Source organism: Platalea leucorodia, assembly GCF_965183815.1.
Source record: "Platalea leucorodia genome assembly, chromosome: 1".
NCBI lineage: Eukaryota > Metazoa > Chordata > Aves > Pelecaniformes > Threskiornithidae > Platalea > Platalea leucorodia.
Window position 1 is genome coordinate 58501460 of NC_138823.1, and position 15971 is coordinate 58517430.

General features: G+C 39.9%; 1 protein-coding gene across 1 annotated transcript in view; it reads left to right on the forward strand.

The window, feature by feature from the left end:
• CEP192 (centrosomal protein 192) overlaps window positions 1–15971 on the forward strand; it is a 74559-nt gene that overhangs the window by 29795 nt on the left and 28793 nt on the right. The window contains exons 19-28 of the mRNA XM_082327231.1: window positions 2942–3172; window positions 4695–4820; window positions 5799–5942; window positions 6143–6206; window positions 6907–7046; window positions 7176–7268; window positions 10515–10630; window positions 12787–12963; window positions 14833–14923; window positions 15701–15877. Of these exons, the coding sequence (XP_082183357.1) occupies window positions 2942–3172; window positions 4695–4820; window positions 5799–5942; window positions 6143–6206; window positions 6907–7046; window positions 7176–7268; window positions 10515–10630; window positions 12787–12963; window positions 14833–14923; window positions 15701–15877 (1359 nt within the window). The remainder of the gene's footprint in view (window positions 1–2941; window positions 3173–4694; window positions 4821–5798; window positions 5943–6142; window positions 6207–6906; window positions 7047–7175; window positions 7269–10514; window positions 10631–12786; window positions 12964–14832; window positions 14924–15700; window positions 15878–15971) is intronic.

Sequence of the window (15971 nt, forward strand, 5' to 3'; positions counted from 1 at the left end):
TTATTCATTCCCACCTTTGTATGCAAGAAAAGTCAGCCCTAGAAAAGAAAGCATCCACACTGAGGACTGTTACTTCTAAAATATTTTGTGCAGTTTGCTCCCATTTTTCTTGCAATCAGGAGATCTTGTATGACGGAGAATGAGAAATATTTGGAGCAGGCTTCAAGCTAGCTGGGTTGTTCTGTGGGTTATGTAGCTTGCAGGCCATAGACTGGGCATCTTGCGCTTTAATTTTGTTAAATTCTATCTAATTCTGTCATCATAGTAATTGTTCCAGAGGTAAAAGATCTCAAGAACATGAGAATGAGTTAGATTAAAGGTCCGTCAGTATACTTCAATTTCCTTTATTGATGAATACTCTTAGTAGAAAAGAATATAACAACAGAACAAGCATAGTATACTCTGAGCTTCTGGTGTTTTGACGCTTGGGAACTTTTGAGCTAGATGTTATTTCTGTTCTTCTTAGTTTTCCGTAGACTGCTCTGTATCTAGTTAATCTTTTGAAATTGGGTAGTGTTGTCCACAGTTCGGTTTGGTTCAGTTGTGGATTCTATGCACTACTGCTTTTTTTCCTTTTTTTTTTTTTTAATCTGTTTCTTGCTGGTTTTGTTTGATGGTCCTTATTACGGAGAAATAATGGACAATAATTCACTTTATATATTGTTGCCTGTAAGTCTTATCCTATTATATCCCTCCATAGGTATATGTTTCCAGCAGATGTAGCATGTGTGTTTTCAGGAGTATGACTTCTGGTTTTGCTCTTGCTTTCTCTGAATATTGCCTCTTTAAAAACCACCAAACCACAATTCTGTGTTTGTGTGTATATATACATGTGTATATGAGAGTTAAGATTTCTTACATATTTTTCTAGTCACTCAGTATCATGGGGCTCTTATGCAGCTCTTCAAACCTGAGATTCTGTGTACCAGGAGGTGATTTTTTTCATGAAATTACTTTACAGTTGACAGTCCCATTTACAGTTGTTGCCATGAATAAATATATACATTTAATTTGTTTGCGGCACAATATAATTAAAAACCATTTTTTTTCAGTCAAGTTAACTCTGAGATACACTGAGTATGACTTGTGGTCTGTTGCTTCTGCTCGAAGGCTATCTATGAGTATGTTCACAACAGAAGCTTTAAGGCATCTGTACTAGGATTTACTGGTGACCACCATCCACTGACCTTTCTATTACTCTTCCACTATACCTCTTCCTCCCATCTTTCATAGAATCATAGAATCGTTAAGGTTTGAAAAGACCCTTAAGGTCATCGAGTCCAACCATTAACCTATCACTGCCAAGTCCACCACTAAACTGTGTCCGTAAGCACAACATCTACACGTCTTTTAAATACCTCCAGGGATGGAGACTCAATCACTTCCGTGGGCAGCCTGTTCCAATGCTTGATAACCCTTTCGGTGAAGAAGTTTTTCCTAATATCCAACCTAAACCTCCCCTGGCACAGCTTGAGGCCATTTCCTCTTGTCCTATCGCTTGTTACTTGGGAGAAGAGACCAACCCCTGCCTTGCTACAACCTCCTTTCAGGTACAGAGCAATAAGGTCTCCCCTCAGCCTCCTCTTCTCCAAATTAAACAACCCCAGCTCCCTCAGCCGCTCCTCATAAGGCTTGTTCTCTAGACCCCTCAGCAGCTTTGTTGCCCTCCTTTGGACACACTCTAGTACTTCGATGTCCTTCTTGTAGTGAGGGGCCCAAAACTGAACACAGTACTCGAAGTGCGGCCTCACCAATGCCGAGTACAGGGGCACTATCACCTCCCTGGTCCTGCTGGCCACACTATTCTTGATACAGGCCAGGATGCCATTGCCCTCTTGGCCACCTGAGCACACTGCTGGCTCATGTTCAGGTGGCTGTCAACCAACACCCCCAGGTCCTTTTCAGCCAGGCAGCTCTCCAGCCACTCCTCCCCCAGCCTGTGGTGTTGCATGGGGTTGTTGTGACCCAAGTGCAGGACCTGGCACTGAGCCTTGTTGAACCTCAGACAATTGGCCCCGGCCCATCGATCCAGCCTGTTCAGGTCCCTCTGTAGGGCCTTCCTACCCTCCAGCAGATCGACACTCCCACCCAACTTGGTGTCATCTGCAAACTTACTGAGGGTGCACTCCATCCCCTCGTCCAGATCATCAATGAAGATATTGAACAGGACCGGCCCCAGCACTGAGCCCTGGGGAACACCCTCATGACCGGCCGCCAACTGGATTTGACTCCATTCACCACCACTCTGGGCTCGGCCATCCAGCCAGTTTTTAACCCAGCGCAGAGTGCACCCATCCAAGCCATGAACAGCCAGCTTCTCCAGGAGAATGCTGTGGGAGACAGTGTCAAAGGCCTTACTAAAGTCCAAGTAGACAACATCCACAGGCTTCCCCTCATCCACTAAGTGGGTCACCTTGTCATAGAAGGAGACCAGGTTAGTGAAACAGGGTCTCCCTTTCATAAACCCATGCTGGCTGGGCCTGATCCCCCACTTGTCCCACACATGCTGTGTAATGGCATTCTAGATGATCTGCTCCATGACCTTCCCTGAATGATGAATGTTTGATGGCAGAAAGTACCAAGCTGAATTGGCTTTGTTTATGTTGCTGCTGTTCTTTGTCAAAAATCAGTGTTTTAGTTATGAATTTACTTTCAAATATAATAAATACTATAATCCCAGTGTTAGTATTACACTAGGTGCTGGAAAGAAACCCTAGCAACTTTTGGGCTGACTTATCTAACTCTTTAAATTAAAAGAAAATGCCTACAGTTGAGTGAGATGGCAGCGGGACATGAATATGAAGATGCAATAATTAATATTGAGCAAAAACATATACAAAATGTCTGTGTTGAGCAGTGGTGCCAGATAAATGTGGTATTTTGAAAGACGCTGTCCTCTGGCAAGAGGCCTGTTGAAAATGACAGATATTTTGTTTTTCAGATGGATCCCGTGAAATATCAATGTCTGGTTTTCAAGAACAAAACCATCGTAGGATCCTATTCTACCAATGATGTGAAAATACTTTTCTTACCTTGTCATTCGGGGATCTTTCAGTGTATTCTCAATGTTTCATCTTGGCCAGTTTCTGCAGATGCCGAGACAATTGTTCAGGCAGAAGCTTTGGCAAGTAGGGTAGTTCTGACAGCAGTCGCTGAAAATCCTCATTTAGAAGTAAGTAGCTGCTTATTGTGTTTTCTTTTTCCTTTTTTTTTTTTTTGCTGGAGTTTTATGAATAGTTGAATGACACTGGAAAAGAATAGGAATGCAAGGTTGTTCCTCAAAGAAACCTAGGATTTCTTATGTTTGGAGTGGGGAGGGAATATAGGAGAATGTTTGAGAAGCTTATATGACTATCTAGGATGTTTTAGTTGTGGAAAAGCACCTAGCTGGAAATGAAGAATTATTATGCAACTGTCTGAAAAGAATAAATTAAAAGGTATTGCTTTTTCATTATTAAAAGAATGGATGAGATCTTAAACATCTAATGCTTTTTAAGTATCTGCTGTGTTGCATACCATTGGGCATTAAAATGTAACAAAAATAATTTATTTCCAATTGTAAGGATTTCCTTATTTTTTACATCAAATAGGCTTTGTCTTGCTTTCTTATTACTTTCAGCTTATTTATGGTTGTACAGAGTATGTTCTTATTTTGGACTAATTATAATTAAAAGTAAGTGGATGTATATAGTACTTCGTCTTGTGTCTTATCATGAAGAACAACAAGGTGAGAGATGGTGTGTGACATTAAGAACTAAACCTGGCTTTATGTAGGCCTAAATTTAAGAGTATGGACAGGCTGAAATGGGCTTGACGGTGCTTTTGGAGGTAACTGAACAAATTACATGATAGTCTGTGATGTTGCTGATAAAAGTAAAATTTTCAGTCATTAATCACAGCTAATGATTTTTTTCCATTTTAAGGTGGTCTGTTAACCTGCTTTGGGCTAAGTATATGTTTTAAAGTAATGATATTCTAGTTGAGTACACATGAATGAATACAATTTTTTTTATGCTTCTTCCATAAATTTTAGTTTAATTTTTAATGCTTTTTTTTTATATGTAGGTTTTTTTTATATGTAGTTTGGCAAAATCATTCTCCATGTTCTTCATGGTATAATTCATTCAAACTTGCTTCATATTTAAACTGAAATGAAATCGTATGCTATATCTCTGCATGTCTTGTTATATTCCTGAGATTGGAAGAAGTACCAAATAAAACCTGTATTTTGCTGCAGATCATGACACTTAAGTGTTTTTATGCTAACAAAAAATTAACTACTACTTAGTTATTTTCTTAACTTTTAACTTGCTAAAATGACATTTTAACTATCTAAAACTGATAATTCTTACTTGCTAGCAATAATCATAGTTTAAATTTATTTTTATTTTAAATTAGCCAAAATAATTTGGTTGTGTGCTGGGTTTTGATGGATAAATATTGCACTAAGATTGGCTTAATTGTTTGAGGCAAAATATACGGGAGATAGAGGATTAGATGTAACCCCTTTTGATATCAAAGGAAATGTGTTTCTTAGACTCCTCCTACCCCGGTAGGAGGTGTGTATTGTGTGCGAGTGTAGCATTAAGAGGATAGAATAAGTGAATAACATCCTTACTTTCCTGGTGCTTTTGCATGGTAGTATGTTGTGGAGTTTTTTCTTCCTTATAAGTTCTATTTTGCCTTAAAACCAGGTGGAAACAGGAAAAAAAGATTATCTGGATTTTGGTGACTTGACTTCTGGCAGTTGGAAGGCTCTTCCCCTAAAACTTATCAACAAAACCCATGCTTTTGTGCCAATTAGACTTATTATTAATGCCGTAAGTACAGTAAACTTCCTGTAAGTGAAAGTTAACTTCTTGTGGTACTGAATTTTAATACCAAAACACTTATACCTCATTAAGAATCATACCCTGGGCACTAGATGTAAGAATCCCAAGAAATCTTTGGTTAGTCAGGAAATAATTTTTTTTTTTTTGCAGTGTGGTAATCTGATTCAGCTATAATGGTACCAACAGAAATGCTTCCTGGATACGTGTGGGGCTTTGTTTAGTAGTTTATTTGTTTTATTTTTTCTTCTTTTCTTACAGCCCAGCCATGGACTGCTGCCTCTGTGTTGCCTGATTTGAGAGCACAGGGCAGCAGATAGCAAAAGGGTTGTGTTGCCTAATCCTTCCCTCTGAAAAGATAGAGATGTATTCCACTGTTCAAGTGGAACGGCTGACTCTTCAAACAAGCAGCCAAACTTGCTTCGTAGCAAGTTTAACATATTCTCTCTCCCTCTGCAGGAGCAAGAACAGGACTCTTCACTCTATTCGCTTTGTCTCCCACTAGACAGTAATATCCTGTATTGTAGGCTACCTTATATTCCTCTGCATCTCTGTGGCAATGCAGATTTCAGATTTTTGGCTAGGCTGGCTGCTGTTTTGTGCTGTGGGAAGACCTGGTCTTGTTTCCTTATGTGTGGGGGGGACAAGAAAGGACTGCTTTTATATTAAGATTGGATCAGGTCATCTTGGTGACTAGTGAGGTTTGGTCTTGAACAGCCAGACTTCTTAAAGGCTTAAACTAACCAGTTCCAGCTTGTCTTCTTTCTTTTACTGCAGAAGGGTTTCTGACTATTTTTAGAGAGTTTGCTGGACTATCGCATACCAACTGAAACTACAGGCTAGTCTTTGACTGTTTTTTCCAAACTACCTAGACCATTCAGAACTTGCCTTGTATTTCTCGGCTTTGTCAGCATTATTGTTAGTGACAATAAGAGATTTAATACTTTTAATACTTTATTTCTTTGACAGAATGCAGTAGCTTGGCGTTGCTTCACATTTTCCAAGGAACCAGTTAATCCTTCTAATGAACAATCACTTCAGATGGATGCAATTTCTCAGATAGCAGCTCCATCAGTTGTAAATCATGTGATACATGCAAGCTATGATGGGCAAGTGAGTAGTTTGTAGTTGACTGATTCTTCCTGTTACTTGCTGTCTGAAATGACAGTTCTGAATATCTGGGTTGACAGTGATGATTTTTGGCGAGTCTACCTATTTGAGCAGTAAGGTTTTGTTGCTAGTTTTACTTTTTTTTTTCTCTTCAGTAATTCTCTCCCTCCCCCATAAGATGAGTCAACCAATTTCTTTTCCAGGATCCTGAAGCTTTAACAGTTTGGGTTCTGTTCCATGCACCTAAGAAACAAATTTCTTGTTCAGGTATAGCAATTTGATTTTCATTTCAACTAAAACAAATTTGACTTTTAATGTATGCTTTTAACGTATTGCATGTGTTAGAATTGCAGGAACAGGCTGCAAATTTCTAGTGAAACATTCCATCTTTGGTTTGTGTCCTAACATTTTGGGTATCGCATTCAGTTTTGGTAACTGAAGGAGGTGCAATACTTCTGTGTCTTAATCTTCTAGATATTAACAGGGGTATTTATACTTCAGTATGAAGCTGTACAAAGCGATTATCTACTGCAAGATGTGTGGAATTTGCTTTACTCCTTTTCTGAGGGAATTAAATCGTGACTTAAGAAAACATTGCACTGGTTGCAAAGTAGATAAGAAATTTGAAGAAACCTGAGTTCTTCTGGCTTCCTAAATAGTAAATAGGAAATAGTACATATATCAACTAGTTTGGCTAGTATGTTAAGAGGGGTTTTTTGTTTGCTTTAGGGACAATTTCAGCCACATTTGACAGAAAGGTAAAAATCTTAAATGAGATCCTGTGAGACTTTATTTAAAAGAAAAAAAAAGAAGTGTTTCTAGGGTAATGGGGGGAGTTTCTGTTAATATCACCAGAACATTAATATGTTAAGATTGGACAGTAGCTGAAGTGAGACAGGCATCCATAGGAACAGTGTTTGCTGCTGGCAGACTTGTTTGCTTCTGTTACTCATGGAATTGTTCCTAGATTCCTTGGGTCCAGCGGATGAATTCTTGGCAAGAGTTGATGTGGAAGTGGATAGTCCAGGACCTAGCGGTGTAATTAAAAGTATTCCTCTCCGAGCAAGAGCTGGAACAGCAAGGATACATGCTCCAAAGAACTTACAGGTTTGCATTTATTTACAAAGCGTGTTTTAATAACAGTTTGCCTCTCCTAGCCTACTTCTTTTGTAATGTTTGATTTTATTATATATATATATATGTATGTATGTATACATATACCCTTTACTTTTCCAGACAATATGTCTGTCTACTCGTGTGGGTTCAACAGCCAAACAGCAGCTGCCGTTGAAAAATGCTGGAAACATTGGTGTATATTTGAAAATTAAGGTAGGTTGGCTTTTCATTCTTGAAATCGTTAGTTTTATGCTCTTAATGTTGTATTGAAACTAGAGCCGAGCCTTGGGATCTTAGCTTAACTGTGTGGTTTGACAAAAGGTTTACAAGTTTACATAAGGGAATCTGGAGCACAGGTTGTTTTTTCCTCTATCCTTCCAGTTGCAGGCAGGTTACACTGGAAGAAACAGACAGACCCAGTCTATTAATACACGTCTCTGTGGCTGATGTCACCACCACAATTTTGGGTTTTTTGATAATGGGATCGCCTACATGGCACCAGGCCTGCTGGCGTCAGATGGGTTTCACCTTTCTCAAAGGGGGAAGAGGGTCTTTGCTCACGAGCTAGTGGGGCTCACTGGCAGAGCTTTAAACTAGACTTGAAGGGGGAGAGGGATAATATCAGGCTTGCCTGTGACAAGCTGTGGGATGACACGACAAGGTTAGAGGGACAGGTTGCTAGTGAGGGCCCTTCAGCCTGTTGCTCTGAGACATGCTGGCTACACTGGAGCACAGCTGAAGTCTTAGAGAAATGAGCCAGGGGCTCCTGAGGGAGCCAACAGGGAAACACCAGTGAAATACCTCAAAGGAATTAAGGGGTGTTCCTCAAAGAAGGTGACACGGCTGACAGATCAGCTGAAGTGCCTCTATACCAGTGCACACAGCATGGGCAACAAACAGGAGGAGTTGGAAGCCACCGTGTTGCTAGAAAGCTACGACCTAGTTGCCATTACTGAAACTTGGTGGGATGAATCCCATGACTGGAGTGCAGCTATCGATGGCTACAGGCTGTTCAGAAGCAACAGGTGAAGAAGGAGGGGTGGAGGCATTGCCCTCTACCTCAAGAAATGGACAGAGTGTGAAGAGCTGCCTCTGAAGAATAGCCATGAGCAGGTTCAAAGCTTATGGGTAAGAATTCGAGACAGAGGCAACAAAGGGAACCTTGTGGCTGGTGTCTGCTATAGACCTGGGAAGACCATGGAATAGCTCCTCCTAGAGACTATGCTAAGGCACATGGAGGACAGGGAGGTGATTTGAGACAGCCAGCATGGCTTCATCAAGGGCAAGTCCTGCCTGACCAACCTAGTGGCTTTCTGTGATGGAGTGACTGCATCAGTGGATGAGGGAAGAGCTACAGATGTCATCTATCTGGACTTTTGTAAGGCCTTTGACACGGTCCCCCACAACACCCTTCTCTCTAAATTGGAGAGATATGGAGTTGATGGGTGGACTGTTTGGTGGATGAGGAATTGGTTGGATGGTCACATCCAGAGAGTAGTGGTCAATGGCTCAATGTCCAGATGGAGACTGGTGACAAATCGTGTCCCTCAGGGGTCTGTATCGGGACCAGTACTCTTTAGTATCTTCATCAGTGACATGGACAGTGGCATCGAGTGCACCCTCAGCAAGTTTGCAGATGACACCAAGCTGAGTGGTGCAGTTGACACACCTGAGGGATGGGATGCCATCCAGAGGGACCTGGACAGGCTGGAGAGGTGGGCCTGTGTGAACCTCATGAGGTTCAACAAGGACAAGTGCAGGGTCCTGCACTTGGGTCGGGGCAATCCCTGGTATCAGTACAGGCTGGGGGATGAAGGGATTGAGAGCAGCCCTGAGGAGAAGGACTTGGGGGTACTGGTGGATGAAAAGCTGGACATGAGCCAGCAACGTGCTCTCGCAGCCCAGAAAGCCAACCGTATCCTGGGCTGCATCAAAAGAAGTGTGGCCAGCAGGTCGAGGGAGGTGATTCTGCCCCTCTACTCTGCTCTGGTGAGACCCCACCTGGAGCACTGTGTCCAGCTCTGGAGTCCTTAGCACAGGAGAGACATGGACCTGTTGGAGCAGGTGGAGGGGAGGGCCACAAAAGTGATCAGAGGGATGGAGCCCCTCTGCTATGAGGAAAGGCTGAAAGAGCTGGGGTTGTTCAGCCTGGAGAAGAGAAGGCTGTGGGGAGACCTTATAGCAGCCTTTCAGTATTTAAAGGGGGCTTATAAGAAAGAAGGGGACAGACTTTTTAGCGGGGCCTGTTGTGACAGGGCAGGGAGTAATGGTTTTAAAGTAAAAGAGGGTAGATTTAGACTAGATATCAGGAAGAAATTTTTTACCATGAGGGTGGATGAACACTGGAACAGGTTGCCCAGAGAGGTGGTAGATGCCCCATCCTTGGAAGTGTTCAGCGACAGGCTGGATGGGGCTCTGAGCAACCTGATCTAGTTGAAGATGTCCTTGCTCATTGCAGGGGGGATGGACTAGATGACCTTCAAAGGTCCCTTCAATCCCAAACTATTCTATGATTCTATAAAGAGAATGAAAGATAGAAAAGACATTAGCTCACATCATTGGAAAAAGCATATGAGAGTTTTGTGGCTCAGCTTCAGTTATATTTTTTTTAACAAACGTACTTCTATGATTTTTAACAAATAGATTTTACCAAGTGTATAACAAATACGTACAAGTAGTGAATCCTGTGCTGTACAGCAGGTGTTAATTAGCTAGTGGAGTAAAGCCCATTTAGAGCAATGAGGAATATTAGCATTGGGAAACATCTTTATTTTCTAACAAAGCTGCATTAGTTGTCGGTGGACATCTTGCGAACTCAAGTATGAAGCGAATTCTTTTCAGATATGTGATTTCTTTACTTTAATTTTCTTGAGAATCCATGGAAAGTATGATCCCAGACTGAAAGGTAACTAGACACATTTGAGATTAGCATTACAAAGTCAACAGAAGGAACAGTCGGTCCCCTTTTACATTTAAAATAAAAAAATAAAAAAGAGGATTGTGAGCCCATCATTTCTTAGAGCACAGGCCATGGAAATAGGATGCATGACTAGTATCACAAATGCCACATTAATGTGATAATACTGGGTACTAATTGATACCAGTAATGGTTGGTACCATTGTTGAGACTAGTGATGTTACTTCACTAGCGGTGTACCATTGCCATGTTGTACTTACTGTTAAAATTCTTTCAATCTCTTTGTGGCCCCTTCAGTGTTGTATATACGGTTGATGTCTTAAGATGCCTCTTTTAGAGGTATTTGTACTGTAGTGTCCAACTTTTCAGAAGAATTTAACTAGTGCAGGGTTATGGGAGAGTTCTGAAGGTGCTAGGTGCATTTGAATTGTCCGAACTGTATGTACAACAGATGCACAACCGAATTGTATTATATGTTGTAGAAATGTTTACTTCCTTAAAATAAGTAACCAACCCTCCCTTTTCCCCTTGCCCACCTTCAGACATCAAATCAGGATAGCTGCTTTGCTGTTGAACCTGGGGATCTTTTCCTTCTTCCTGGAGAAGAACGAGAAGTGACTGTCCTGTTTTTTCCAAAAAACATAACGACCACAGAAAGGTAACATAACTGATTTTATGCTGCCTGGTTTAAACAGCTACTTTTGACCTTAAGGTCATGAACAAATTGAAGGTTTTACCCGTAAGGGAGACTTTGACTTCAGTTGTTTTTGTGAGAGTCCTCATTTATTATGAAGTAGATTTTTGCTAGGATTCACCTGTTCCATAGATTCCCTGCTTCTTTTGCTGTGCATAGCTTAATGAGTAGCTAATACTTCCCATCACAGATCAACAGATGTCCTGAAACTTTAGTGTAAATAAATGGAGTAAGTCTCTGAAGCCCCTTATATGGTACGTGTTTCTAAAGTACAGCAAAGCTTTAAAATACTTCTCTTCAGCAGCCCCTTCAGTTGCTTCCCTCTTCTTCACTGAGACAAGGGAAATGTTATTTCTGTTTTACATATGAAAAAAAAATCAAGCACAGATCAGGATCAAAAGTATTCATTAATTTTGGCTGCCATAATAAAATAAAAGTTTGGCTGTAAATCCTGTACAACACTAATGTACATGTTCTGTTTGCAGATGTAAGCATTCATATTTTTGCACATTAGCACCTATCAAACTTCATTCTGCGAAATAGATTTGATTGGTTCAAGTGACCATTCTGGTATCATGTAAGAGTTTTTTGGCAATGGCAGGGGTCAGACTCATTTCACCAGAGCAGCTTTTCCTCTTTTGTTACATGTTTTCCAGTGTCTGCTAGAATAGAGCAAGAATGGACAAAGGAGTCTGTCCAAAAGATGTTCAGCTTCACTATCTAGCTTAGCTGGGCCTACACAGTGCATTAAATTAAACAACAAGAAGTTCTGTGCTAATGACAGTATGATCCTAATGGATAGGCACACAAAGTGATTAATCTTTGCTTTCCTGTAGCTTTATGCATAACTGCTCTGCTTTACAGGCTCAAGGTATTCAGTAGGGTTGGAAACTTTGCAGTCCACTTGCAAGTGCTGCCAAAAGACTAACTAACTATCCAGACTAACTAAAGCAGTAACAAGAGTTCATGTTCCCTACTAATGGGATGCTGGGCTCGGTCAGTAGGCATCGTAGGAATTCAGTGACAGCTAGAGTGGAGGTTCTTGAGTTTCATTTCTGGCTCTAAGTGGGTCTGTGCTATAGCAAATGCTTCAGCCTATTCTTTAAAAGCTTGATTTCCTTCCTGCCCTGTGCCTTTTTTTCTAGTCTTTTTTTTCTGTTTTGTTTTTCTGATTGTTTTTCTCTCATTCCCTGTATCGTTGGTTAGATACTTCTGATCTCCAGTTCCTTCCCTATGTACTTTAGCCTTTTGTTTTATTTCTCTGTTGGCTGCTGTCCCCCTTAATTAGGCAGCACTTTCTTTTTCCTGGTTCCTCTTGGTTCCTCTTTTTTTTTTTTTTTAATTTAGTTTCTTCTCTATTTTCTTTGCTGGTTAGGTCCAGCTTTCCTATTCAGTGTTAGCCCATTTCTTGCTACATCATTATTTGAATCTGTACTCCTGATGCTCTCATTCATGTATTTCTCTGCTCTGCCTGAAGAAGGCCGTAGTCATCTGCACTGTGCTTGTGTCCTATAGGGTAGAGACTGTATCATGAAAAGCCAGCTGTAGGTGGCCTGGTTCCTCGTCTGTGGGCCCAGTGTTCTTGCTCACAGCAATCCCAGGAAACAAAGTGAGGAAAAAATCTTGGGTTTGTGGCTTAGAACGCTACAGTTGTTAACAGGATTCAGAGTTTAATTTTGACACTCCTGGGTATCTCTCACTTGTAAAACTTCATTGAAGTTTCACAGGTATTTCAAAAGGCATCTCTTTAATGTACACAGAGACAGCCAGACTTTGTTTCTTTCCAAAATTAGTCTGTCGAAATAAGCAGAAGTTAGCATGTGCAAAAAATAATTTGCCTAGCTATAGTCTCTGAAATACTTATCTGAACCATTTCCAGATGAAATACTTCAGAAGGTTGCTTGAGGTACGTATGACATGCATATTTACAAACTAAAGGATTTAAATTTTGCTATGCCTAAAGCTGGCCTTTGTCATAAAATAAAAAACCGTATTTGTGTTTTCCCCTTAAGAAGGTAGTTTAAAAAGGCCTATCTGTAGGTTTTTTTAGTTATGTCTTGTTTTCATCAGCTAATCTTGTTCTGTGGTGGGATTTACATTTATTTATTTATTTTTTAAAGTACTTTGAAAATCCTTGTGCTGCCATCTGGGCCTCAGTATGAAGTGATGATAAAAGGTGAGGTGGAGTCTGAGGAAAATAGGCCTGTGTCTACAGCTGCTGGCTGCTCAGATATCCCCCCCATTCTCTCCAACAAGCAGTTCATTGCCTGGGGAGGAGTAACACTTGGAGCATCAGTGTAAGTATAAGCTGGGCAGCCGTTCATATAGAATATCATGTTAAGTATTTTATGTTGCACTTACTCGAAGTAAAACTTCCTTACTGTCCCTATTCACATTAATAATCTACAGGTGATAAACTAAGCTGTTTTGTGACTCAAGTGAGAGCAGCAGTATATTACAATTATTTTTTTTGTGCAAGAAATTTTTGGAAACAGAGTGTGATCTTGTGTGAGCTTTTTGTGTTCTTCAGGACTTTTTAGTTATTGTTAGAATAATATCTGATTCTGTAAGATTAGTGTGTTATGTAAGTAGAAATGTAGTGGAAAATCTTTTCCAAGCTACTTGATGGAAAAATTCTATTGGTTCTTTTGACACCTACCTCTTACTAGAAATCAATCTCTATGCTTGTTTTTCTTCAATTCATCCATTAAGACTAGAAGAATCCAGTCTGGTAATGTAACTTGACCATACAAATAGCACAGGCTGTTGAACTTCCCCGAATTAATTTATTTGAAATCTAATGTGTTCCAATGCTAAAACTTTTAGTGATGGAGAATCCATTGCATCTCTAATTATGATTACTTTATCCTTCGGACTAGTTCTTGTGTGAACTTTTTTAGTTTCAAGTTTACAGCTTCAGTATTCCATGATTTAGTGAAACTGTTCATAATTCTCTAGATATACTCTGCTTCTTTTGTATGTAAAGGCTGCAAGTTTTGCAGATCTCTGGACTTCTAGTAAGTATTACTTTAGGGACTAACTGACTGTTGTTTTGATACTGAACTTTTTGAGCAATTTAATAATGTTCCCAGTTGTTTAAAAGTGATCCATGTTTGTAGCCAAGAACCGTTTCTGATAGCTGTTTTCCTATTTTTCTGTTTTGTTAAGATAGTGTATTTCTAACATAGTAGTTTTGGCTGTTTGGTGTTTTGGGAATCGCTTTCTCTTCCCTATATGCTGCTACCTTTTTATTTTCTGTTCCTCCTGAAAAATAGTTTTGATTCACCACTGCTTTTAGGAAGCTGAAATTATTTTTAAAATTTTTGTTCCAACAGATTACAAAACAGTGTCTGCCACTGAAAACTGGGAAGAGGCTTTGCCCTCTCGCCATCCTCCTCTTTGATTCTAACTGCATGATAGTTCCTCTTCCTTTTGTGTTTTTACTAGTATTAGGGCTTGTCACATCCTTCTGTGATTGTTTTTTGTCTTGTTAAAATGACAAAGACACTCACTCTTCTTGCTGGAGAGGTTTCCTTCCTTGACAGAGGACCTGAGTACCAGAAGCCTGGCCAATGCCAGGATATATCAGAGAGAAAAAAATTTACTTTTTGGTCAGCCTGATGCTGCCAAGTGGCCATAACTTTCTGTGGTACTATCATGTTGAAAAGTACACGAAAAGGAAAAGTTGTCCTTAATTGAGTTCTTTACAACTGTTCCAGTGAACCTGGGCCAGACTACTCACAAGACTCTGTTTCTGTATAACTAAGTGGCTCTGGATAATCTAATTATAACTGTGTCTTAAAGTGTTGTGTTTTGTTTTGTTTTTTTAAGGAATTTTTGCATTGACACAACTACTGCTTGCTTTAAAAGTTCAGGCTGTTAAGCACAATACAGGAACTTCAGAAAAGCTGTATCTGTATGTATTTTGAGGTTGTTTTGCTGGATGAGGATTGATGTGTAATGCTGTATAACATTGTAAGGTGTGTGAGTTTGAGAATACAGAAGTAACTTTCTAGCTAGCGTATTCTGTTGTACCAAGAAGTGATTTTTTTTTTTTCATGAAATGACTTTCAGATTGACTATCCCATTTTTATTGTTTCCATGAATACACATATGCAGTTAATTTACATTTGCTGTAAAATATAACTAAACTTCATACTTTTCAGCCAGCAGAAGTTAACTCTAAGAAATGACTCTCCATCTGTGACCCAGCATTTAAGACTGTTGATAAGAGGCCAGGATCAAGACTGCTTTCAGGTAACTGTCATGAAAATTTCTCTTTCGTATTTATGACAACTATCAGGATATGTTTGTAATGAAAATGAAGGGCTGTTCTTTTATAAATGTCATTGACTAGCAGGCTGTGTGAGCGTATGCTCTGAGACTGCCAAGATGGACATGGTAGCAGAGCTACCAGTGTAGTAAGCTACACTGGCAACCTTAGAAAGAGCTGAAACCCATAACAGTGCTGCAGCAAATTGGAGCTCAGTTTACAGCTCTTCAAGCTGTTGTAGCACAACAGAGTCAACACCTGGTGGAGTAAACAGTCAGTGGCACTTCTTGCAGGAGGGATTCCAGACCTCACTCCAAGGGACTCAGTGTAAATGAGGGAGGGAGGAAAGAAAAACTGGAATTAGCTTTTGGGAATTACCATAACTAGAGGGGTTTTTTTGTTACATAGTCTGCATACATTCATATCCCCTTTTGTCCTCAGATCCGATATCTGTAATCTTCATCTGAGAGGGAATTCTTGTAGTGCTGGTTAAGTTCAGCCTTACCATATTGTGGATTGAAAGCAAAAAACTCTGTGGTCTAAACTGAGAGGCATCAATATACTCATTGTGGGAATATAAAGTATCTTGAACTTGGTCTTTTCTGTTGCATATTAAGCATTGCAACCTTAAATATGTGCCATTGTCAGTTGAGTTAATCCAGGCTTGAAAGAAGTCAGTTTTGGGTTAGTAGTGAAGTAAGTCTTATTACTATATGTTTTGCCTATTATAGTCACTCACTTCTGATGTCTGTTTTTTATAGCTGCAAAATATATTTGGATCAGAAGAACGCTTAACTAGTAATTGGGAACTCAAAATCCGTCCCAAAGAAGATACTAACATATACTTGATGTTTTCACCTACTCGAATAACTTTCTTCTTTGCAAAGCTGGAAATCAAACAGCTGGGGATTCGATCACAGCCAGGAATTAAGTTTACTGTAAGAGTTCCAACCTAACTTCTAGTAATTTTACATTTCTACATTTTTCGTAATTATTTTAAATCTAGCACTGAATAGCTGTTTCTATTGAAAA